Below are 25,782 nucleotides of genomic sequence, written 5' to 3' on the forward strand. Positions count from 1 at the left end.
TCGAAACCCTCTTCATTCATATGAATGGTTGTCGAATCCTTCTTCGAAAATACAAAAAGAATAACGTTATGGTTTTTTCGTCAGGTCATGTTGTTTCATGGTGATCATGTTTTTTCTCTCATTTTGGGGTTTTGACATTCACATTCTTATACACTATTCACCGCCTTTAAGTTAGTGTTTCAACATTCTACCATGGTCTTTATACTTTGTTTCTCCTATCCTCATATTAGGACCTTCTCTTTGGAAATAATCACTGATACCTTTTCAAAAATCAAATTTCTGTCAAAAATTACAAAAAAAAAAAAAACATTTCACAAAATTACAAATTACTAGAATTTCAAAATTTGAAAGCCCAGTTTCCACACTGGCCCCCAAAGCCCAGCTCGCCTGGCCCCAAAGCCCAGTTTTGCCTGGCACCCTAAGCCTAGTTTTATCTAGCACCCTCAGTTTTCTTCTGCGATATTGGCCCTCTGCAAGGCAATGGCCAAGTCCAGATTTTAGTTTTTCTAGCGGCTCTCTACTTGGCAATGGTCAAACCCAATGATCACATAATTCATCCATAGGGTTGTTACACCCTCCACGAGGTTGTTACACCTCATTCACTTATCCATAGGGTTGTTACACCCTTCACGAGGTTATTACACCTCATTCACTTCATCCATAGGGTTGTTACACCCTCCACGAGGTTGTTACACCTCATTCACTTATCCATAGGGTTGTTACACCCTTCACGAGGTTATTACACCTCATTCACTTCATCCATAGGGTTGTTACACCCTCCACGAGGTTGTTACACCTCATTCCTTATCCATAGGGTTGTTACACCCTCCACGAGGTTATTACACCTCATTCACTTCATCCATAGGGTTGTTACACCCTCCACGAGGTTGTTACACCTCATTCATTCATAGGGTTGTTACACCCTCCGCGAGGTTGTTACACCTCATTCATTTATTCCTTGTTCATTTTGAAGTCCGAACGAAATTAGTGTTTCTTTCTTTACTTAGATTTTACACCAATAATATGAAAATATCAAATTTTCATATTATCCGGTAATATCTAAGTAAAGAGGGGCAGCTGTCAACACCCAATTTCGTCCGGGTGACTAATAAGATTTATTTTATTTTATTATATGTTATTCTAATTATTTTACTTTGTTATTTTGAGTTATTGTATTTTTGTCTATTTTATTATATTGTATTTTATTTATTTTATTTTAATCTTATTTCAAAAAGAAACAAAAATAATGGCAAAGTTCAACTCTCCCGTCTGTTTCTTTTTTCCATGCTATCTCCCATTCTTGTGCAAATTCTCTGTTGCGCCATGCATGCGTCTACACTGCCTTTAGCTAGCTTACCTTAAGGGGAAACGCAGTAGAGCAGAGTAGGGGTGGTGGCAGGAAGCAACCATTGAACAGGCACGCTTTTGACTTTGGTTTGATCGAACCCGTGAAGATGGCTAAGGGGGAGAGTCGTTTAGGGGGATAGGAATTCTTTTTTTTTTTTTTTTGACTTGATCCTATCAGTCTCACAGCAGATACCAGGGCCGAACTCCAAACTCTGGAGGCCCCCTCGCTTCCAACACCATTATCATTCACTCTCACACGGCTCTGAGAATGGAATTCTCCACCAAGCAGGAAAAAGGCCCAGAAACATTTTCACAGAAAAAAAAGAAAAATTGATCCCTCCCCATTCACACAATAGGACCCTCACTGTCCACTGTCGTTAGTATCTTCATCTATCCCATCTCGTTAGCGTCTTCATGGTCGTAGCTCGCAGGCACTTACGAAGCAAGGAAAGCTAGAACACGCAAGGTAAGTCTTCACTCTTAAACTGCTCATATACTATGAATGTTTGGGATATTGATGGTTGTTATGTGCTTATTGGGTTGATATCTGTTTCCATTTGACTTGATAATGCCTGGCTTTGTCTGCTCGTATTGAACTTGCAATTATATTGAGTATACATGATTTGCTTCTGCACATTGTTTGTTACTCATTCATCCCAACAAACAGAAACCCAAATTTGCTTAAGCTGATTCTTCCATTCTCTGTCAACCCCCACGGTCCATATCCATCCACCAACCACCAAGAATCCAAGAGCCCAAACCAGATATTGATACTAAGCCTTCAAGCCTCTGTTCATCTCCAATCATCAATACTGAAATTGAAACAGTAAACACAAAACGCACAACAGAAAAATCATGTAACAGAGACCATAGAACCGTGTCTTCATCCTCACTGAACCTCCAACACCCATCATCATCAACCCTAAATTAATACACAGAGCCTGAAATATCAGACAACACTGAAACCAATCAAAAATTAAAAAAAAAAAAGAAGAAGAGTGGGAGGAGGATAGTGACGCCGCGGCAGCTCGCGGTGGTTGGCCTCACCGGGGGTGGCGTCGGCGTGGTGCGGAGAGGCGAAAGTTTCTCTCTCGCGCGCGAAGAAGCGGAGAAGAAAGGGAGGGGAGAAGCTTGGCACGGCAACCGGCAGGGTCTGTGGTGGCAATCGACGCACTGGTGGTGTCCTGGTTTTGCGGTTGGCGGCGGCCGTGTTGGCGGAGGCGGTGGCGCGTGTGCGCGAACGGGCGGAGGTCCACTTTTAGCTGCCTCGTTTGGGAGAGGGGCTCTAGGTCTCTAGGTTTTCTGAATGTTTGAATGGGAAGAAGAGTGGCAGAACCCCTAATGCTTCTGCTTGGAAAAATAACCTTGGGCCGATCCAAATATTTTTAGAAACAAAAAAAAAAAGAAGACTCTTTTCTTTCCTAGGCGCACCCCCATCTCTCACCCTTACACCCATACGTCCATCCCCTGCCTTGGGCTCAGGCCCGTTCTGTTCCTAACAAACAAAAACACTGTCTCCTTCACGCAGCCCCCGTTTCTCACCCACGCACCCCCATACGTTCCCTGGGCCTGGGTTTAGGCCCATCCTGTTCTTAAAAAATAATAACAAAAGAAATAAAATTATTTTTCTTGCCTGTACCCCCTATTCTCACTTTCTCACCCCTTTCAGTTTGGGTTTAGGCTTCATCCATTTATAAAAGGAAAATTAGTTTAGACACTCCCATTTTCTCATTTGGACACCCCTCACTATTTGTTTCATTTTTATTACTTATTTATTTATTTGTTTTTCTTTATTTATTTTGTTCCCTCATTTTTCTTATTCTATTTGTTTTTATTTTATTGTTGTTATGGTTTTTTATTGTTTTTATTTTATTCTAAATATCTATTTATGTTAAAATACATATTAATAATACATAAAAAAATAAAATATTTATATATATATATATATATATATATATATATATACAAAAATTACAAAAATACGTTTAAGGGTTTAAGCACACGTGTGGCCGTTCGCGTCGTCCTTGTGCTAAAAACTTTTTCTTGTTTCTTATAAAAAATTACAAAAATACGTTTAAAGGTTTAAGCACACGTGTGACCGCTCGCGTCGTCCTTGTGCTAAAAACCTTTTCTGTTTATTTTATAAAAAACCGAAAAAATATTTTTAAAGGTTAAGCACATGTGTGATCGCTGTGCTAAAAGCTTTTCTGTTTATTTTATATAAAAACCGAAAAAATATTTTTAAAGGTTAAGCACATGTGTGATCACACGCATCGTCCTTGTGCTAAAAACCCTTTCTCTTTCTTTTATAAAAAAATACAAAAATATATTTTAAAGGTCAAGCACATGTGTGATCGCTCGCATCGTCCTTGTGTTAGAAACCTTTTTCTTTCTTTTATAAAAATACAAAAATATATTTTAAAGGTCAAGCACATGTGTGATCGCTCGCATCGTCCTTGTGCTAAAAACCCTTTCTCTTTCTTTTATAAAAAAATACCAAAAATATATTTTAAAGGTTAAGCACGTGTGTGATCGCTCGCATCGTCCTCGTGCTAAAAACCTCTCTCTGTCTTTTATAAAAATATAAAAAAATATATAAAAATCTTCAAAAACTAAAAACAACACTTTCAAGCAAACAAACAATATTTCTAGCCAGAACTACGTGATCCTTGATTCTCCATCAAGAGTGGAGATACGTAGGAGCAAGGCTAGTCCTTGTCAGGTTCACTTTCCCAAAAATCCAAATTTATCCGTAATCATTTTCTCAAACAAATCTTTCAATCTATTTCTCAAACAAATCTCTCAAACATTGTCAAAAAGAACTACGTAACCCTGATTTCTCATTTTGAATGAGAATACGTAGGAGCAAGGTCAATCCTTGTCGGGCCCAAAAAACTAAAAAATATGTTTTGTTTATTTTAGAATTTTATTTTAGGGGATAGTTAAACATTTTGAAAATCACATCATATTCGTGCATTTAGTTAAAGGTACTGCCTTAGGGCAGGCGTTGTGGGGTGCTAACACCTTCCCCACGCGTAACCGACTCCCGAACCTAGAATCTGGTTTTCGCGGACTGTGCTTTTTCGTTTTACGGTTTTTCCGTAGTTTTCCATAATAAACTATGGTGGCGACTCCAAATCTTTCTTTTCAAAACCGATTTCTTTTTGGATCGTCGTCCCGTCGCGATTCCGGTTGCGACAATTATATTGGGTAAATTTTGCGAAGATGTTTGGCGCGAAGGTGAAAAATATATTTACGTATGACGTTGAATTCCCTAGAATTAAACGTCAAAAGGATATAAAACCATCGAAATGTCGAATGTCCCCGCGTTAGACTTTAAAAGGTTAGTGAATTCAATAAAAATTTGAGCGGAAGATTGAAAAATTATTCATTTTATCTTAGCGCGCGATACCCTCTTCTCTGCTCAAACTTTTCTGGAACGAACTTTGACGATCATCACATGTAATCTTTCTTTCATTTGTTACAAATGCATGTTAATTAACTGCTTTATGTATGATTTTCGTTTGTTTTGACCGATTATTTTCGTGTTCTTGTCCTTCATAGACGCATTATGCTTTCTCTCTTAGTGGTTGCAACACATTATTTCGACGAAGCCACCTTTTGAAGGTTAGTTTTCGTTTTCGTTTTGAAGAACTTATTTGTTGAACTTGTTTGTTATTTTTTTTTTGTTGAACTTGTTTGTTGTTATTTGGTTGAACCAGTTTGTTGTTCTTGTTTGATTGAACTTGTTTGTTATTTGTTATTGTTGTTTGTTGTTGATATTACACTACACATTCATAGTTCATGCTTTATAAAATACCAAAAACTGAACTTTGTTGTTTTTCTGCTTTTCAGGTCTCTTAGTGTTGTAAAAAAGGATCACAATTAATTAAGAAAAAACAAAAGAAAAATTGATTAACGTCGAATATTGAAAAAATTTGACGTTAATTTGCTTAACGACGAATTGTTCTATGTTCGATGTCAATTTAACGTCTCGAGATACGACGTCGACGTCGACTTCGAATTCAACGTGAAAGGCTGAAAAACAACGACCTTATATAATGTTTTTGTAATAGTGGATGAAGACGATCAAATAGTGAATATAGTGTACAAATAACAAAATAGTTTATAAATAGGGCTCACTTGTAAATTACATTTGTGGATCGAACACAACAATAGGGCTCCTTACTTGAAAAGTTCCATCATCCCAAATCAAAGAACACGAAACTGTAACCTCGTTAAGTGTTCCTTCAATCACAAGATTGAAGGACTTCTTTTGACCCACATATGAGAAGGACATAACGTCTGGCTCTACTTTCAACTTTAACGAAGACGGAGGTACATTTAGCCTAGCTTTGTATGTTGATGTGTTGGCTCCAACATTGGTAACGGTTCGGTGAAAAGTGCTACTAAAAGGTGTTGAAGTGCTCATGGAAAGGGCAAAAGATGGGAGATTAAGATTCAAAACCATTCCATTATTAGGTTGTTGTGTACAGCTGCTATCATCCTTTGTAATAGTTCGTAGCTTTTTGGTATCATATCCTTCGCCGCATAGAAAGTTAACATAATCAATTTCATTTGCATCATAAACTAACCCAGGATTCAGTGCCTTCATAGGGTTGATTTGGCCAGCACCATAAGCAAATTCACCTTCATGATTGAGTTTTTTACTCATTGGGGTAGCTGCAAATGAGAGAGAAAAGCAACACACTATTGGTTTAGACAATATTACATGTTTACTTTCTTTGTTTGTTATTCAGAAAAAATAAATATCTTTAACAAGATGTATGTGATTTAGAGGCTGAAAACATTGATTACCTGTGGTCATCAATGCTGATTTGATTGCAGCAGGGGACCAATCAGGATAAAACGATTTGATATAAGCTGCTGCTGCAGTAGCATGAGGGCATGCCATTGAAGTTCCAGACATTATATTATACTCTGCAATTCTAATATCTCCTCCGACATTAGAATCAAATGAAATTGGAGGACTCGCAGCTAAAATGTCAACCCCAGGGGCAGCTAAATCTGGCTGCATAATTAATAAATGGTTAGAATAAACAAATTATATTGTTGAATCTACGGAGGAGAAAGTTAGAAGACACGAACATTAACAAGATACGAGTCCAATCATATAAGAAATTGACACCACTTTATCAAAAACCTTATCCAACTTTATAAGTGATTGATACTACTCTTTATCAAAAATCTTAACACAATAGATTAATGGGTCTTTTAACTTTTATATAATGTTTTACTTTCTCATTTATATACAACGTGAGACTCGACTCAAATTAGGATTCCCAACCATTATATCTTTGAAAATACTAATTATTATATATATTACATTATATAAAGTTACCTTAAGAATGTTTTGAGTGACTGCATTTGGTCCTCTAGATGAGAATGGAGCTATGTAAAGGGCTATTGAGTCTGGATCTTGATAAGTCTTAAATATGGTAACAGTAGGATTTCTGCAGTATGCAGTTAATATAATATGAATTAGTGATATGTATACTCTAAAGAAAATAGTTGTTCTGATCTTTATTGTGCAAACTCTCAAAATATAACAGAAATTTCTGAAGTGGCATCTTAAGATTCATAGAACTATTAAGAGAAAATAGTAAAACTAAAATAGAAGAAAATTAAATATACCTTGATCGACTTATGTATGAATGTATGCGAGCCCCATCAATGCGACGAAGGAGAACCGGTGGCAATGCATATGTAAAAACGACATCGTTTGGCCCTAAACTTCTAAATAAAATACCAGCTGCCCCAAAAACCGATCTCACACATGAAGATTGTTGGAAATCATCACACGAAACAATTTTTCCTTTCACCAAATTCTCGTCTAAGGAATTTTCCTGGCATAACCTAAGTAGTGATAATGTTAGGACACAGAGTACTGGAAATCAGTAAATGTAATTGTAAAATTATTACAAGAGAGATTTTGGTACCTGAATATGGAACTGTTGTATCTATCGATGATGTTTGGTGCATTTCCAGCATAAATTAATGGATAGCTCACGTAATCAAATATATTAACTGAAAATCCCTGAATGTTGAGTAAAGTTTAATTGAAGCAATAAAAATACATGAAGACAAAAACAATTATACTCTAAATTACCTGATAAGTTCTGCCATCACCCAACTGAACACTGGTTAAAAACTTTCTGTCTGTAGTGCTAGCAGCTACAGAAAGTGCCCATGGTGCATTTTTGGATGTTGTATAATACTCTGGACCGCTGTTACCAGCTGAAGTAGACGTTAATATACCTTTCTTCATAGCATAGAAAGCCCCAATGGCATATACATCAGTGAAATAGTTGTAGTGTTCTACATTGGCAGGTCCAATTGAAATGGAAATGATGTCAACACCATCTTCAATTGCTTCAACAAATGCTTGAAGGATGTCTGCATCATCACAGTAACCAGATGACCAACAAACTTTGTACACAGCAATGCGTGCTGATGGAACTCCTCCTCTTGCTGTTCCTGACGCAAGACCCAAGAAACTTGCGAACTCAACTGAGTTTCCAGCGGCAGTGGATGCACAATGAGTGCCATGCCCATTTGAATCCCTTGGACTCAACTCTTCTTCATACGAATCCTTCGTACGAAAATATTTAGCTCCAACTATTTTACTGCAAAAAGTTGTCAATGTTAAATAACTATTAATTTAAAAGTGCATTGTATATGTAATTCTCGTGGGATGATTTTAGTGTAAGAATATATGATATATTAACTATTACATAATAAATTTATTAATAAAGTGACGAGAATTGTTTTAGATATGTTCAAATTAATTACTTCTTTTTAGTTTTAAATAAATAATTCAAATTTTGAATGATTTAGAGATTTAAATGCCGAGGTAGTTATCCAAATATAGAAAAACTTTTTTTTAATTTTTTTTATCATCTTTCCAAAGGGTTATTGAATAATGAGTTTTGCTTCGAGGTAATGTCAAATTCTTTATATATACTTACGTTGCATTGTTCATTGTTGAATCTTTTTGGTAATGTGAAAAAGAATCACTTAGATGGCATAATTTCTTTTGAAAGAATAACTTTCAAAAGTTAAGAGGGTTGTTTTTATCAATCACCAAATGATGAAATTTAGGAAATTTATGATTTTAATTATGTGATCAATCACTTATAAAGATTTGCTTGCATGTGTTGATTGTGTACATTGAAGTATGTTTAGTGGGCATATTATGAATATGAAATGTATTTATTTTATCTAAAGGAAAACTTAAATACATTATTAAAGTCAATATAGTTTGAAAGTGTCTCAAACATTAACTTGTGAGTTTGCTTTAAATGTATGCATATAGAGCCATGTCTAGTATATGTTTGTTTTGGGTATCTATTTCATCAAATTCAATTATTTGAATAAAATGATTCAGTTTTAAGTAGGTGTAATGTGCTTAAACGTTGCATTGATAATGGATGAAAGGCTGATTATGGCTTAAGTCATTTATGTTTAAAATTGATAATACAAAGGAATTCAATAAACCGGTTAAATAGTTATCGAAATCTGACATTAGTGGCAATTTAATGAGGATTACAATAATTATACTTCTGCGTATGTTGTCATTGAAGATGCATATTACAGCATAATGTAACTCTAATTGAGTTGAATGATTTGTGATATATGGAAGGAATCATGTTGTTGGAAAACTTCCAACCGTTGTTATATAATCTATAATTTATTTGATAAAGTAAAATGACTTAATAACTTTTGTATATAGTGCACATTTAAACGTTGAATCTTTAAGTCAATATATCACCTTTGGAAGAATGTTCAATTGTTTTCAATTTAATAATGAATAATGTAATTATATAAATATATTAAAGTTATGGGAGTTATATTAAATATATAATAGTCTTTTAATAAATAATTCAAATTTTGAGTTATTTAGATAAAAGATTTAAAAGGGAATTATTAGAACATAAGAGTTGTTTTCATTTTATTTTTATACTACGTTCTCTTGGAAGGGGAAAAGAAAATGTATTGTACTTGTTGCAGCTGAAGTTATGGCAAGTGCCCTTCCATTTTGATGGAGGTGGACCAAATCCTTGATCATCAAAACTACGAGATTCTGGCCAAATTCCAGTATCTATTACTCCGACAATTATGTCACTCTCTTTGCTTGTTCTCTTCGCAGACTGAGATAAACCTACGAAATCCCAAGACCTTGTTGTCTGCACTTCATTCCTTTTGTTTGGGAAAACAGAAACAACATCATCCAATCCTAAAAATTATCAAAATCATTCATTACATATATATAGATACAATTTGACAATGAGATATACAGATTATTCATGCACTGTAATCAATACCTGCCATTCTCGCTGCTTCTTCTTCTGTTAGCTTTGCGACAAAACCATTTAAACTCTTCTTGTAGCTATGTACCAAAACGTCTGCTGTAAATTTGCTGCATCAAAGCCATTTCAATATATTTTTTTACTGTATTTCAGGAAATACTAACTTCAATTTCAATGAATCAGCTTATTTTTATTATAGACTTTTTTTAATTAACTTTTAATTTCAAGTATCAATTCACGTAAACTTTTAATTTATTAGGAAATGTAAGAATCTTATTTTATCAATTTTGTTTGATCTTTAGTTTTATTTCATTTGAAAATTCTTTGTTTCGTTGAAACAATATCCTTTTTTTCATCATAACATTAATTATATTTGTTTGTGGTTCCATGGTATATTATATTTGAAGAAATACAATCCTTACTCTTATTGAATTAAAAGGTAATTATATTTATACATTTGATATTTACACAATTATTATTTGATAATACGATTTGATGAAGAAAAAATTATAAAAAAAACATGTAACTTTTTACATTGAATCGTTCATAATATTAAGTTTATTTAGTTGTTATTTTTTAAAAAATATTTAATTAATATTTGAAAGAGTAAATATAGACATAGAGACCACTATAATCTTTATTCGATAGATATAAGACAAAAATTCTACGCCTATAAAATATGTGAATAAAAATAAAGATAAAGATAAAGATAAATATTTATTTTAAAAATAAAGATATAAATAGTAAAACAAACCTCTCTTCGGCCTTGTTGTTATCTCTGCTAAAAATAATTAACATTTTTATGAAAAGGTTTTACAATGAGTATTTTAGTTGACAAATTTAATAATAAAATATTGAACAATTTTATAAGAAAAATTAAAAATCGTACAAACCATACTGTAAAACATGGATTTGATTTATGTTTTATATTAAAACTAAACCAGGTTAAACCACATCTTATTTTATATTTAATTCCAATGAGTTATCATGAAAAAAAATTATCAAAATCAAATAATAAATTGAAGCAAATCCTATAATTAGTTAAAATAATAGAAGTTAAAAGAAAACTGAATTAATAACCTGCCGAGGATATTTCGAAGCATAGTGATGTGAAGTGATTCCGTGGATTCCACGCCTTTGGGAAGATCACCCATGTACACAATGTAGCTCTTACGAAAAAAAATACACAAAACCATTATTTAGTATCTAAAATTTTGTTTGCATGTTAAATTAACGATATATTCTAATAAATAAGGTCTTATTATAAAAATTATTATTATTAATATTTTATTTGATTTTTTTAAGCTTTATTTTATCATATATTTTTCATAATTTTTAAAAAATTTATTCTAATATAGAGAGTCTCTCGTAATGCATTTCTGATAGTGGAAAAACTCAAGCTCTAATGTAGTAATCACTTTCTTATTTTTTATTCATGACGATTAAGAACGGACAAATAAACAAATTTCAATTTTGAATTTCGGACCTGAACATTTTCATCATGTTATTTCACGGTCAGTATTGAAAACGAATGGAGAAGAAGGGGAACGTGCTATTTTCATCAAAATGTTTTATTTGATGGTAGGTAGAAAATAAGTTTTTAAAATTAAAAACATTTTGATTTTTATGATTTAAAGTATTAAACTTTGGTATTTTACTAAAAAGTGAAATAAAACTTTTTTCTTCCTCCTTCTCCTCCTTTTTTTTCTTCTTCCATTTCTCTTTCACCTCCCACCGTTGCACCATCATGCAACACCTACCATCGCACCACCATACAACACCAATATTGTATTTTCTCCTCTTTTTTTTTATTATTCACTTCCTTCCCTCTTTATTCTCTCCCTCCTCCTCCTTATTCTCTTTTTCCTTCTTGTCTTTTAATTCTCACTCATCTTCACTAGTGCACTAAGAGGATATTGCAGCGGTTGTTTTGGCTTATTCGCACCGGGTTTGCAACCGAAGTATATAAAGGCGAAGCAAAAAGCCTACCACTTTTGGTCTCAGTTCTGAACCGAGGTATAAAGATATATGTTTTTGTCTCGGTTAAAATGAAACTAAGGCGGTAGAACGTATTATTTTTTTTTTTGCCAGACTTTTGGTCTCGGGTTCTAGTGAACCGAGGCAGTAGAAAGGTTCTTTTTTTTCTCAATCTTTACACTAGAATCGATAATATACATTTTTAAGGTCATGAGCATATCACATTGAAGGTGTTCAACATCTGCTTATTGTGATAAACTTTAAAGAGAGGAAATTTGAACTCAATCTTCAATCCCACAACCAGCAAAAGAGGGGAAAATATCATAGAAATAATAAAGCTCACCCCAGGCTAGAATCATATTCGTTCCTTTCATATCTTATCATAATCATATAACACAAAAAGAAAAAAAAAACACAGTTTTTCCTCTAAGCAAGTTCATCCCTTCAACCTACACTACACGGAACCCACCACAAAAGCTATATCCAGAGAGGAAAACTTTCTCCTTCAATTCCTCTTAACAAAACCTGCTAGAACGCCAAAAATAAAAAAAGCCATATCCAAAAATGTGTTATGCTCCTTCTTCACCTGCGTCAAATAGAGCCAATAGCCAAATGAGACTCAATACACATCAAATTTCGTTAAGCCAACAGCCAACAACCATTTTTCTCTGCAAGAAAAACCCAACCACCCATTCGGCGACCACAAACCAAAACAGATAATGAAATTAAGCCTCCACCCCTCTATGTTCATCTCCAACCACCAACAAAGGAGTTGAATCCTTAAGCAAAAAACACGGGAGATTACCTATACGGCGTGACTTCCTCCAACGTGAGCAACGGCGACTCCGACGACTGGCCTCAGCGAAGACGTGGCGCGAAGGAGCAACGACGTTTCTCTCTCGGGGAGTTGGCTTCTGGGGTAGAGCTGAGTGAGGCTATGGCTTCGGAGATGTTGGGGATGGAGGAGGGGTCTTTACGGGCGGAAGCCGAACCTTCAGATCTGTAGATCTGAGATATTTCTCCGCCAACAGCCACCGCTTGCTCCACCTATCTGTAGATCTGAGATTTTCCACGCATTGGCAGGCGAGGTGGAAGCCGCGCTCGCAGCCGTCGCATACGACGAGGTGGTGGTGGCTCCCGGCAGCGACGGGGCAAGCAGCGCAAGGAGCGAGGGGCAGGCAGTGCAAGGAGCGACTGGAGCGTAGAGAAAATGGGAGATATGCTAGGTTTTCCTGGCTTGAAAGAGGCATTTGGGGAAAAGCTTTCGCAGGGTCCAAGCCCAAGAAGGCTTATAGGCCTCGGTCAAAACGAGGCCGAAGTACCTTTTGACACCGGGTCTAAGAGGGACCGGATGCCGTAGAAGCGTGTTTAGGTGTGGTAGAGGGTTTATGCCTCGGTTATGCATGTAACCGAGGTAGTATCAATTTTTTAAAAAGTTGTCAGCCCGAAAGCCTGGCTGGTAGGTGGGTTTTAGGCACCGGTTCTTCCTGCAACCGAGGTCGTAGCATTTTTCTACTTCAGTCTTGCATGCAACCGAGGTCTATAAGGTTCTCTTAATTTCACTTTTGCCACCGTGGTTTGATAGACAGCGGTTTGGTGTGAAATGATGTATATTGTGTGAGTTTAAAAGCAAATATTGTACTAGTGCTTCTCTCAATATACAAACAAATATAATTAGACTTAGTAAGAAACTTTTTGCGTATTTCACCGATAAATTTACAAACAAAAATATTTGTCGGTAATATGAATTACAAATTACCGATTAAATTGATTATTAGATATATTATGACCAAATTGACTGTTGCATACATTACGAATGAAAATATTCATCTGTAATACAAATTCTAATTTGTCAATGGATTTTTTCAATGAATTTCACCCACAAATTCGTTACTAGCAGAAATATCTGACGATAATTTAAATTTTAAATTTTGTTGATACATTTGGCTTTACTAACGAATTTATTCTCATTGGTAAAATTCTGATAGTAAAAACAAAAACTTTTGTAATGTGAGAAATATACAATTTTTATGTCCAAATCAGCTAAGGTTAAAACTTATGTACTCTTGTAATTGTAGAAAACATTTGATTAATCTAAGAGACTCGTAGCTTTATAAAATGTTTATCTTCCAATCTAATGTTTTGTGATGGTAAGATATTGTTTGATAACAATTAAGTACATAAAATAAGATGATTTGGTTGGAGTTTGACTAAGTAAAAGTTAAATGTTTAAGCCTCTTTAAATAATCTTAATGTATTTTAGATGACAAATTTATTATTACACTTCTATCACCTTAAAATAGGAGTGTTAAAGTGAGCCAATTAGGCTCATAGGAGTTGGTTAATCACAAATTGACCTAAAAAAGATCATCTCAACTCGACTCACTTTTTGATAAGTAAAATTTTTTTTAACCTAGCTTAACACATCACATGTTTGTGGATTAATAGGTTGATTCACTTATGAATATTTTATTTTTTTAATTTATTTTATATATTTATTGTAATATAAGAAAAATGGATTGATTCAATTATTTTTTTATAGTAATGTAATCAAAGTGTTTACCTAATTATCTAAATATTATTATAAAAATAATAATTGAAAATTAAAGTATAAACATACATTGGTAAAGAAATAAATTAAACATATATACTATTTATATATTATTTCAACAATATTCTAGCATTTAAAAAAGATCAAATTATAAACCTATATAATTAGAAGTAATAAATAATTTTAATAAAAAATGGTAAAATATATCAATAAAGTGTTTTATTAGTGGGTTAGGGTGAACCAACTTTCAATTCAGCCCAAACCGATTTAATTCTTGAATTAAGTAAATCAAACTCATTAAACCCACGAAAAAGAATTAAAAAATTTCAAATTCAAACCATAAAACTCCTAATAGACCAAATTAACTTAGGAATTATATCTCATCTTGACATCTCTATCTTAAAATAATTAGAACTTATTTATAGTAATTGATAAATTTAACAGGTTTCCAATATAATGTTAAAAAGATAATTTTGTCATTAAAAATTAACAATTATTAAGCGAATAAAATATAAAATCAATTTTTTAATACTTTCTATCTTAACATAGTTATTGATTAAATCTACAATCATACTACTTATAAATATGAAAAAAATTAATAATATAGACACTTTTAACTTGAAGTTATTCTAATTTTAAATCAAAAACAATATTATATATATATATATATATATATTATAACTTCCTTAAAGTGAAACTTCACCTTATGAAAATCAATGATTTGCAATTAAAGTTAGGATGTAAAGTTATTTACCTTTCGTCCATCTTCTGAATGTGTTTGAACCAAAAGAAGAAAGAACGTAAGAATGTGGAGACTGCATAAGCGAAGAAATATCATCTTTTTTGGCAAATACAACTTTATAGTGCAATAAGTTCTTCTTAAGAGTATATATATCTATATATATTATAGGCTAGAACTTGGTTGTTACTGACATATTCAGAATACTTATAAAAAAAATGCAATGAGATTGAACGTTTCAACTTAATTATATTTTTGTCGTACAATAATAATCGACATAATTTATAAAACATCCAATGGAATGTTATTTTTCTCTAGTTTACACCTAACAAATCTGTTGGTAAAGCTTTCGAAGAAACTATGCCTATGATGAACTATGAATTTGTACGATTAAGCAATTAAATATGACAATCAAATATTTACGCGGGAAAACAAATATTCAAATAAAACTGTTAAAATTAAGTATAATCATAAGATATACCTTTCAAAAATAATTTAATTTAATAAAATTGAAGTTTTATAATTATTTATGGGTTTTTCAAGATATTCATTAAAGAGATGGCATAAATATGATTCTAACCTAATTCACGGAAGTAATTCAGGTAAGACATGTGGAATTTACATCATTTTCAACCTATGAATGATTTTTCTTATGAGTAATTCACGTAAGACATGTGGAATTCACGTAAGAAACGTGTGAATTCACGTAAGACATGTTTCTTCTATAATGTTTAGTTTTTTTTTTTTTTTTTTTTATCCAGAAGCACTTGATTATTCTCAATAATTTTTTTTCAAGAGTGAACTTTTCTTTTATATAATACACTTCTCCACAAATGTACAATGATAGATGTTTTAAAGGAACAAAATGATAGATTTTTTAAAGGAATTCATTAGGAAAAGACTATTTAGATTAATCATATAAATAATTAATAAATTTATGAATTTTTTATATGATATTTAATTTTATTAGTTTTATCTAATGGGTTATTCTCAATAAGTTTTATGATGGAATACATCATTTTCTTATATTACAAATATCTATTTTTGTCATACAAATCTCACGAAAAATAAGAATACTTATCTTTTCTTTTTGGAGACAATGTTCATATTATAGCACCCATAATTCAAATGGGAAATAGTTTAAACACCTTTGAGAAATACAAGTTTATTTATTATCGATGATAACATACTGTAATTAAATAATGTCTTACACCTCAGATACACAATAATCCTCCTTTAATCAATCAATATGTCTCTATAAGACGAAATCAATGATAGAATCGTTAACATATAAATACCTGGGAAAATATAATGGTCAAATTATTGATTTGGTAAGTAGAAAAAAATAAACCTATAGAAATGTATTTTCAAAATAAAATTATAACGAATTCTTATATAGATTTTTGTTTTCTTTCGTTTTCATCATATTTAATTATTTTAGAATACAGTCATAAGAAAGAACAATTCAACGCGCATGAAGGTGGACGATTAGTTTAAATTGCGTTGTTGAACATACTAAATTTAAAAGTTTCTTTTTAAAAAAAAATCTTGTGATTTGAAACTGTATAATGCATTACATATTTTAGACATTAATTTGGACACGTATCTAGAACGATATTTACCAAACCAAGTTTATATTAATTTCTTCTCTTACATTTATTTTCCATCAATTCGTAGGAATTTATTTATTGTCTACAAATTGGATTTAATGCAATGTTTGAATCCGAGGTCTGAAAGAAACAACAAAAGTTAAATAAACTCAGGCTTACCTATACAATTCACTTTATTATAAGCATCTTATAATATTTTTCTAATTCAAAGTTGACTGTAAGAAAATATTAAAACACTAAATTCAATTTCACTCCATGAATATCATTTGCTTTGTCGATTTTTTTGTTTGCATTGTTCTTAAAACAATGAGACAATAAAAAAGATGAAAAGAAAATTAAAGTAAAAAAATAAATAAAGTATGCAGATGAATTAAAATTTTATTATAGAAAAAACAAAAACCATAACTAATGGTATAGGGATAAAACTTCGCATTACCTTCTTTCTTACATAATCAATTAAGGTCAACTTCTTAATGTAACTCCTTAATTTCAGCCTGAAATTCAGTTTTCATAACTTGATGCACTTTTAATTTTCCTTTTGTATTTTAAATTGTCTAATCAAGAATGTAAAATATTACATTTTGAATTATACAAAATTTGTATTTTTATTTTATATTCTGAAGTATATAATTCAAAATATAAAAATTGTATTCTAGATTATAAAATTCAAAATATTGTACAATCTAAAATACATTTTACTTTATATTCCAGAATGTAAAATATGGATTATATTCTGAATTATATATCGTAGAGTACAAAAATTTATGACGTCCAAGTTAATTATGGAGGTGCAAAAAGAAAGAAAGTAATCAAGATGTATCTTCAAAGTAGATTTCTTGCTATATCTTATAGGGGTTCATACTACACCCCAAACCTTTCATCTACGTCTTCAAAAATCTCAATTTTAATCTTAAATAATATTTCTTTCAATTTATTTTCTTTTTTGATAAAGTCATCTAATTTTTTCTCTTTCTTATTAAAATTATTCTGCACCCCTTTAATAGATTTTGGAATCTGTACAGATTTTAAAATCCGTTTCATAAATTTTTTAAATTTCATTTTAAGATTTAAAATTAAATAATAATCTAATTTAATTTAAAATTTTAATATTATTTACCATATCTTTATATCTTAATAATTATTAAAATATAATTTCTATTATTATAATAGTTATATTAAAAAAATAAAAACAAAAGTAATTAAAATAAAAGTAGCAATAATAAATATTAAAAAAATTGTTTAAAAATACTATAAATAATAATAGAATTTTAAGTTAAACTAAATAATTATTAAATTTTAAATAAAAAACAAAATTAAAAAAAAAAATTGTTTATTGAAATTCGTTAACATATTTTAACTGATTTTGATATTAGATAAACAAAGTTTTTTAAAAGGGTTAAATATGTTTTTAGTCCCTAAACTATTGGCCGTTTCTGGTTTTCGTCCCCCTTCCAAAGTAAGGTACAATTTGGTCCTCATTTTTTAGAAAAACGTTCGTTTTAGTCCTCAAAATTTTGTTTTTAGTCTTCGTTTTAGTCCTCAAAACGTTCGTTTTTTCGACTAAAACGAACGTTTTTTAAAGATTGAGGACTAAATTGTACCTTACTTTGGAAGAGGGACGAAAACCAGAAACGGTCAATAGTTTAGGGACTAAAAACATATTTAACCCTAAAATTTAGTTCTTTTATTTAAAGAGCAGTTCTCCTGCACCTCACCTCTTTCTCCCTGTATCTCCCATTTTATCTTTTTGTCCTTCATTTAGTAAAAGTCAAACTCAAATTAATGATTACTTAAAGATTTCTCAACTACGACCGATCTTTCTAACCTCCAACAATCCTAAACCCTAAATGGTATAAACCCTAAATATTATTGTACATGTACCCCCTTCATTCCAGCAATCTGACTTTCATTTTTCACTCTTTGCACTGTTTGATATATTGGTCTGTGGAGTGTTCTAGATTTAGAGTTGTAGTGGTTGTGCCTGGTAGTGCTGTGGAAAGTAACAGAGGAAGAAGAAAAGAGTGCTGGTGGTGCTGTGAGGAAGAAAAGAGTGGTGGTGGTGTTGTCGAGAGTGGAAGAGGAAGAAAGCAAACAAGTTAGTATATTATTTTTCCACGATTAAAAACGTAAACCGCTGTTGGATATGCGGTTAATAGTGGGCGCAGCTGGAACGTCAGTTAAAGAGGGTCGCAGTTTGTTTTTCGGCTCACCCCAACCGCACTTCAAAATGCGGTTAAGGGGTGCCACACTTCCAAATACGGTTTCACTGTGCTTCGTTTTTTATTTTCACGCTTCCAGCCTTTGCTGCTTATCGATTTTATTTTTATTGGTACTTTTCATTATAAATCTTCTTATTTGTGCTGTTTGGTTATTGCAATATTATGGTTTATTGTTGTTTAAGATCTTTATGCAATGCATATTGTATTATGAATCATGTATTAGTGTTGTTATCGTTATGTTATGGCTTATAGGATATCCAGTTTTACTACATAGAAAACGTTAGATTGACATCCAGTTTGATTTACTATATAGAAAATGTTAGATTGACAAGTTCCAGTGTATCATATCCAGTTTGATTTACTATATGGAAAACTTTATATTGAAAATAAATTGAGAGCATTAAGTTTGAGTGAGTGTTGTCTATTAACTTTTGAGGGTTTACATACCAATTCATATGACTTTAATCTTGAAATAGAATTTCATAGTGTTAGATTAGATATTACAAATACATTTCCAAAAAGTTAGTGATGTTGGTTATATATCATATGGGTATATTTGAAGGAACAAAAGTTTTTTTTAAGTGGTATTAGAAACCAAAATTCATTTACGAAATTTGGATAGACTTTTTACATATTAAAGTTATTTTAAACTATATTAATATTAAACTATATTAATATTATTTAATTTTAATATTATATTTAGTATTTACTTTATAAAATTTTCTGTTATATTTTTTTTTAATTATTTTTATGTATTAGTTAGTAATCTAAGTGTATTGTTTTACGTAATAGTTAATATGTTTTTTTTATAATTTTTTAATGTGTTATTAATTTTTCAATGTTTTATACGTGAAGTTATAATTAATTTAGAATAAGTTTAATTTTTTTATTTAGTATTTAGTTTAGATTTTTTTTTTGTACAATTCTTATGTTATTTTTTTTTAAAGTTTTTATTTAATTTATAACAGGTTTATATTTGGTCATTTTTATATAAATTTTAAAAGTTATTGAAAATTTTTAATTGTTATTTTTTAAATTTTAATATTGTAATGTTTATGGTAGGTCGTATCCATTTCTCGATTCTCAAATAAATTCTGATTTTATGTCGGAATTTTCTTCTTTTCTAAATGAAGTCGGTGAGGGTGATTACACAAGTAATTTTTCCACTGATCAAATCTTCCCATCACGCATTGATTTAATTGAATGAGTTCGAAAGATTGCATTCGACCTTGGATTTGTTGTTGTGATTATAAGATTTGACACATCAACTGGTGAAGCTGGAAGAAAGACATTCGTTGTGTTAGGATGTGAAAGGAGTGGCAAGTATAGGAAGTAATTCGTTGTGTTAGGATGTGAAAGGAATGACAAGTATAGGAAGTATTCAGCCTAGTGTATCTCGTACAAGAAAATGTGAGTGCTCATTTATATTAAGGGGTAAACCTAAAGGACAAGGTTGGGTACTAAAGGTTATGTGTGGGTATCACAACCATGAATTAGCAGAATGGGAGGTGCAAGACGAAGTTGGTAAGGTGCAGGGAGAACTACTCTTATTTAAATATAAAAATGAAATTTAAAAAATTTATGAATCAGATTTCAAATATAATTTAATATACATTTATATCTTAATAATTATTAAAATATAATTTTTATTATTATAATAGTTTTATTAAAAACATAAAAAAAATAAAAATAGTAATAATGAAAATTAAAAAATTAAAAAATATAAAATCTAATTTAATATATTTAAATATATTAAATTATATTAATTATTAAATTAAAATTAATTAATTATTAAGTTTTAAATAAAAAACAAAATTTTAAAAAGTTTTATTTATCAAATTTTGATATTCAATAAACTATATTTTTAATTTTGTTTTTTAATTAAAATTTCATAATTATTTAATTTAATTAAAATTCTAATATTATTTAATATATTTTAATATTTTAATAATTATTAAAATATGATTTATATTACAATAATAATTATATTAAAAAATAAAAATAAAATATTTAAAATAAAAATACTAATAAAAAATTATATAAAATTTGATTTAATATATTTAAATATATTAAATTATATTAAAAATTAAATTAAATTAAATAATTATTAAATTTAAATAAAAGAACTAAATTTTAAAAAACTTTGTTTATCTAATATCAAAACTGTTAAAATATGGATAAACAAATTTTTTTAAAATTCTGTTTTTATTTAAAATTTAATAATTATTTAATTTATTTTAAAATTCTAATATTATTTATAGTATTTCTAAACAATTTTTTTAATATTTATTATTACTAGTTTTATTTTAATGACTTTTGTTTTTATTTTTTTAATATAACTATTATAATAGTTGAGATTATATTTTAATAATTATTAAGATATAAATGTATGTTAAATAATATTAAAATTTTAAATTAAATTAGATTATTATTAAATTTTAAATTTAAAAATGAAATTTTAAAAATTTATGAAAAGAATTTCAAAATCTATATAGATTTCAAAATCTATTAAAGGACGCAGAGAGAGAAAAAAATTAGAGGTATGCAAAGTAACTTTATAAAAAAGAAAAAAATTTTGAAAAATAATGATTAAGGTTAAAATTGGAATTATAAATCTGAAGATGTTGGAGGCTTAGGGTGAAACACCCTATCTTACACATTTGTGAGTCCATTCATTCTCCCTTTTCTCAGAAAATTCATTGAATCAAACTAGCATCAGTTCTCTTCCATTCTCTCCAACAATTCATGCATGAAAACAATCATAGGAAAAAGCAAGAGCAAACTGAATCAGGGAAAAGTTAAATAATTTAGTTTTAAATTGACTAAAATTTGTACTGGTATGACATTTTTTTCTTAGTTATTTTGAAGTTAGATAAAATTGGTTTTGTATATTTTGTTTTTATCAATATTGATTCTGGATCATTGAATTTGGAAGTCGACATAAGTGTGTGTGTGTGTATATATATATATATATATATATATATATATATATATATATATAAATTCTTGATTTGATTACTCTATTTTGTACAAGGGTTGGTTTTGTTGTGTGTACGTGTGTTTTCTGCTTTTCACTTGTTTGAGGAATGGCATGAACGAAATTGGTTGAGATACATCCATGTAACATTCACTCCAAAAGGAAACAAAAATGCAGAAAGATAGAAGGAATGTTGACAACAATTGAAAGATGATCCATTAAGAATAATGAGTTTATGTGAGGGTTTTGAATGCTTTTCTTATTGAGCTAAGAACACCTCTGTCATTCATATTTGAAAGAATGGTTGTGGAAGTGGTTTTCCTTCCAAAAATGCTTTCAGTAGCACCAGTGATCTCTCTGGCTGGGAAAATGGAGCTTCATGAGCAGCTCCTCTTACAGTGGCAAATGATAAGATGTCTCCATATACTTGTGTCCAACCAGCCACCTGAAAATTATCAGAAAAGGTTTGAGCTGATTGACAGAACTAAAATGCAGTGAAAATTTTCAGGGTCTTCATGCATTAAGTCTTAACCTGTCTTCCCTCAAACCAGGTTCTATAGGACACTGTTGTGTTAAGTCCAAAGTTCTTGGCCAGTCCATTTACCAGGGATCTTGTACCAATTAATGGGATCACTGAATCTTGATCTCCACTGCAGTAAAGAGAAGAAATTGTTTGCTTTGCTTAAGAATGTTAGCATAAATAATTGTGACAGGAATGTGGTGCATAGGCATGATAAAGTGAACATTTGATTTCATGTTAGATTAACTCAAACACCGATTCATGATCTGCAACCAAAATAAAGTTACTTTGAATAACTTCCATGCTTTACATATGAAATGTGAGTTCGAAAATACAAATGCTGAACCAAACATGTACTAAAATTTCTGTAATAGAAAGAAACCAAAAACTCATTTACCTGTATACCAGAACCCTGATACCAGACTTAGCAAGTGCACCAAGAATAGAAATAATTGGAATCTCTAGATTCTGCATGTCATATTTAAGAATACTGTGACAAAGGAAAAATATTAGTAGCTATCCAAAAGTCTCACTGAAAAGGAGAACATTTATTGTATTGTATTAACAAGCACCCTGATCTTGAAAGTTCGGTGCTAGATGAAATAGGGTGTGGAACTTATATTTTATCCCTCTTTTTCATTACACTATTTTTAGTGAAACTAGAATTCTCTAATCTTTGGAACTTGAGATCAAACATTATAGGGGAGAATTGTGATGGGGATTTTGAGAGAGGATTTACAGAAGAGATAACCTATATAAGAGATTAACATTACCTTCAACTCAAACCCTTAAAGACAATTGGTATATCGATCTTCTTTCTTATAAGACATTCAACTTACTCATTTCTACTCATTGTCCCTAGTCATATTCTTTTTTACTCCATTCTAACATTCTCAATCTTTTGCTAGTTTTTTTCTTTAAAAGTAGAATCTATATGTTATACTTGATCCTATCCTAATCAAACACTCTATTAATGACTTTCGGACTTTTTGGACTGTTTTTGAGAATTCACGTCAGACTATAAATATAACCAAATTATAATATAAGTAGATATAAACCTTATCTTAAACTGATTTTATGAAGTTGAGTTAAGTTTAAAGTTAAAAAGGTTGTAACTAGTGTTTTGCCATCTTTTAGGCAACAAAACTTACTCGCTGCAAACTGACCAAGAAGTGATCCCTACGAGCTTAGCATGAAGAGCTTTTTGCACGTCTTTCCTATTCAAATATGCAGTAGTTTCATCTTCCACACAAACATCTATCTTTCCTCTCTCTTGCTGCATAAGAGTTCAAAGCTTGCAAAATAACTAAGCAGGAAAACACATGACATGTTTGGACAAGTATAGAAAAAAAAGAATTAAACTCTCGAGTAAAACTTGTCAAATAAGTTATTGAAGAAAAACCAATCAAGATAGACACAAAATGAATGAAGCATATACCAGTTGAGTCAGTTGATTCAGCACATAAGCCTGTTGATCTACCGATGAAAGACACACATCAAGTGTAACATCATATGTATCAATATATCTACTAACTTCCGTTGCCACTAGCCTATTTACTCCTGAACAAATGGGGGTAAGTGTCCCACTTTGATGCTGTCTCCTAATTTGGGAATAGTTGCATACTTTGGTGAAGATTTCGTAAGTTGAATCTGATATTAGGCCATGGGACCAGAAAAACTCAGCTCTAGAGTTGAAATCCGTGTTAAATTCTAGAAGAGGATTCCCTATCTGCAAGTATAAAATATGAGAAACAAGTTGTGCTGTTCAAGTTAACAAAAAAGTGCTTCTTATCTATCAATCATTAAAAATATCTCATGTGTGTACTCACTGCTATTCCCTTGAGATTGAACCTGGTCTTGGTTTGAACAATGAGTTGTGCAAGTTGGGGTGCATAGTGACCTGAAAACTAGTGTGCATTACCTCACAGAAACAACACAAAATGAAACATCATTCATTTACCATATATATTATTAATACCTGCATAGCTTTCCCCTGTGATAAAGAAATCATTGTTTTTGAACTCTGGGAATTTAGTGAACCAACGCTGTAGGAAAACAAGATTGTCCCTTGCTGTAAGGAAGTGGAACCACACATCAGATTTTTGAGAAATGTGACATCATAGTTTGATCCTTAATCAAACTACAAATATGATTAGTAGTTAAGTAATTCAGTTCAACTTGTTAGCAGCTAAACCGTGACTCGTTTAGTACTATTTAAATGCTACTTTACAAAAATGCAAGGGAAGAAGAGAAGAAGAACCTGTCATTTCATCATTCACATAGTCATAGAAAGATTTGTTAGCAGAGTAGGAGAAACCAACACCAGCTGGTGATTCCAAGTACAGCACATTTGCCTCTGCAACAAAGACAAACTCAAATCAATAAGAAATTTAGATTAAACCTAAAAGGTCACTTAGCATATCCAACAAAAAGTACAAGATTAGCTGAGTTTTTTGGATTACCTTTGTTCCAGCTAAATTCATTTTTCAAAAGTCCATTTTCACTTGGTTTGAAAGGGCCATGCTCAACAAAAGCTCCAGCACCAACAGAAGAACAACCAGGCCCTTCAAAACCCAAACAGCATATTAAATTGCTTCTTCCACTGAATCTAAAGGGTTTGGTTAAGATTACAAAACCAAAGAAAAAAAAAAGAAAAAAAGAAGAAATTTTGTCATTTACACTACAGCATATACCAATACCTCCATTTAACCATAGAACTAGTGGCTTTGAAACTGGTTCCACTTCTGCCTCAACAAAGTAGTAAAACAAAGCTCTCTTCTGCTTCTCATCCACAGTAATGTAACCTGCATATTGCTGGAATTTGACTGGTGGCTGCCCTGGCAAAGTGCTTATCTTATCAGCTTGTGAAACTGAATTCACTCCCACAAAACTTTGTGCTATAACAAATAACAGTGATGCTGCAATCATAACAAATGACTGAGACATCATAGTAAGATCTGAGAAGGGATTGTTGGTTTGAGGATGGTTCTGTGTGTGTTCTTTGAAAGTTGAAGGCAGAGTAAGGAATATAGTAAGGGCCTATGTGAAAATGATTATTATAGTACTGTGGTATGTGTTAGTGTGCATGTTGGGTCCATGACTCTGAAACAAGTTTTGGTGGTGACCCCAATGTCTTGAATCTTGGAGCTTCATTATTACTACAACACTACTTCACATTCAAAAGAGTTCAATTGATGCATTCTGCAATTGTTTATCTAAAACAAATTTTCTTTTGTCCTCATTGAGTAATGGAAATGTGAAAAAGGGAATACAGATCAACGAATTAGTATTTATTCAGAAAAATAATTTGTTGAGATGCTTCTGATGGAAAAAGATTAAACTGAGAAAGTTAAAATAATGAAAAAATTGATTAGATCTTTTTTAAAGGCAAACAAATATCTGAAAATCTGGTCATGCTTACTTTGTTCTGTCGTGATTAGTATTCTCACTTTAGAGTTATGTGTAGGATTAAATACTAAAAAAGTATGAAGACCTTCAGCATGTTTATTCAT

General features: G+C 31.1%; 2 protein-coding genes across 2 annotated transcripts; both read right to left on the reverse strand.

Annotated features, from left to right (window-relative positions):
- Positions 1-1,399: 1,399 nt before the first annotated feature.
- LOC148194026 (cucumisin-like) lies at positions 1,400-15,043 on the reverse strand. Its single transcript, XM_088096920.1, has 11 exons — positions 14,960-15,043; positions 10,758-10,846; positions 9,693-9,787; positions 9,370-9,604; positions 7,478-7,994; positions 7,308-7,405; positions 7,003-7,224; positions 6,710-6,821; positions 6,166-6,379; positions 5,502-6,030; positions 1,400-1,623 (listed from the first exon to the last, which is right to left on the reverse strand). Exons 1-11 carry the CDS (start codon positions 15,041-15,043, stop codon positions 1,590-1,592), a joined length of 2,229 nt encoding a protein of 742 aa, XP_087953046.1. The 3' UTR covers positions 1,400-1,589.
- A 6,900-nt stretch (positions 15,044-21,943) lies between these two features.
- Positions 21,944-25,525, reverse strand: LOC124825299 (serine carboxypeptidase-like 45). The gene is made up of 10 exons (XM_088097317.1): positions 24,970-25,525; positions 24,733-24,834; positions 24,531-24,626; positions 24,249-24,341; positions 24,100-24,170; positions 23,709-23,999; positions 23,422-23,546; positions 22,668-22,760; positions 22,283-22,400; positions 21,944-22,195 (listed from the first exon to the last, which is right to left on the reverse strand). The coding sequence occupies exons 1-10, from the start codon at positions 25,217-25,219 to the stop codon at positions 22,037-22,039; spliced, it is 1,398 nt and encodes a 465-aa protein (XP_087953443.1). The 5' UTR covers positions 25,220-25,525; the 3' UTR covers positions 21,944-22,036.
- Between the last annotated feature and the right edge of the window lie 257 nt (positions 25,526-25,782).

This window comes from Vigna umbellata, chromosome 8 (assembly GCF_029865625.1).
Source record: "Vigna umbellata cultivar VRB3 chromosome 8, Vumbellata_1.0, whole genome shotgun sequence".
NCBI classification, from domain to species: Eukaryota; Viridiplantae; Streptophyta; class Magnoliopsida; order Fabales; family Fabaceae; genus Vigna; species Vigna umbellata.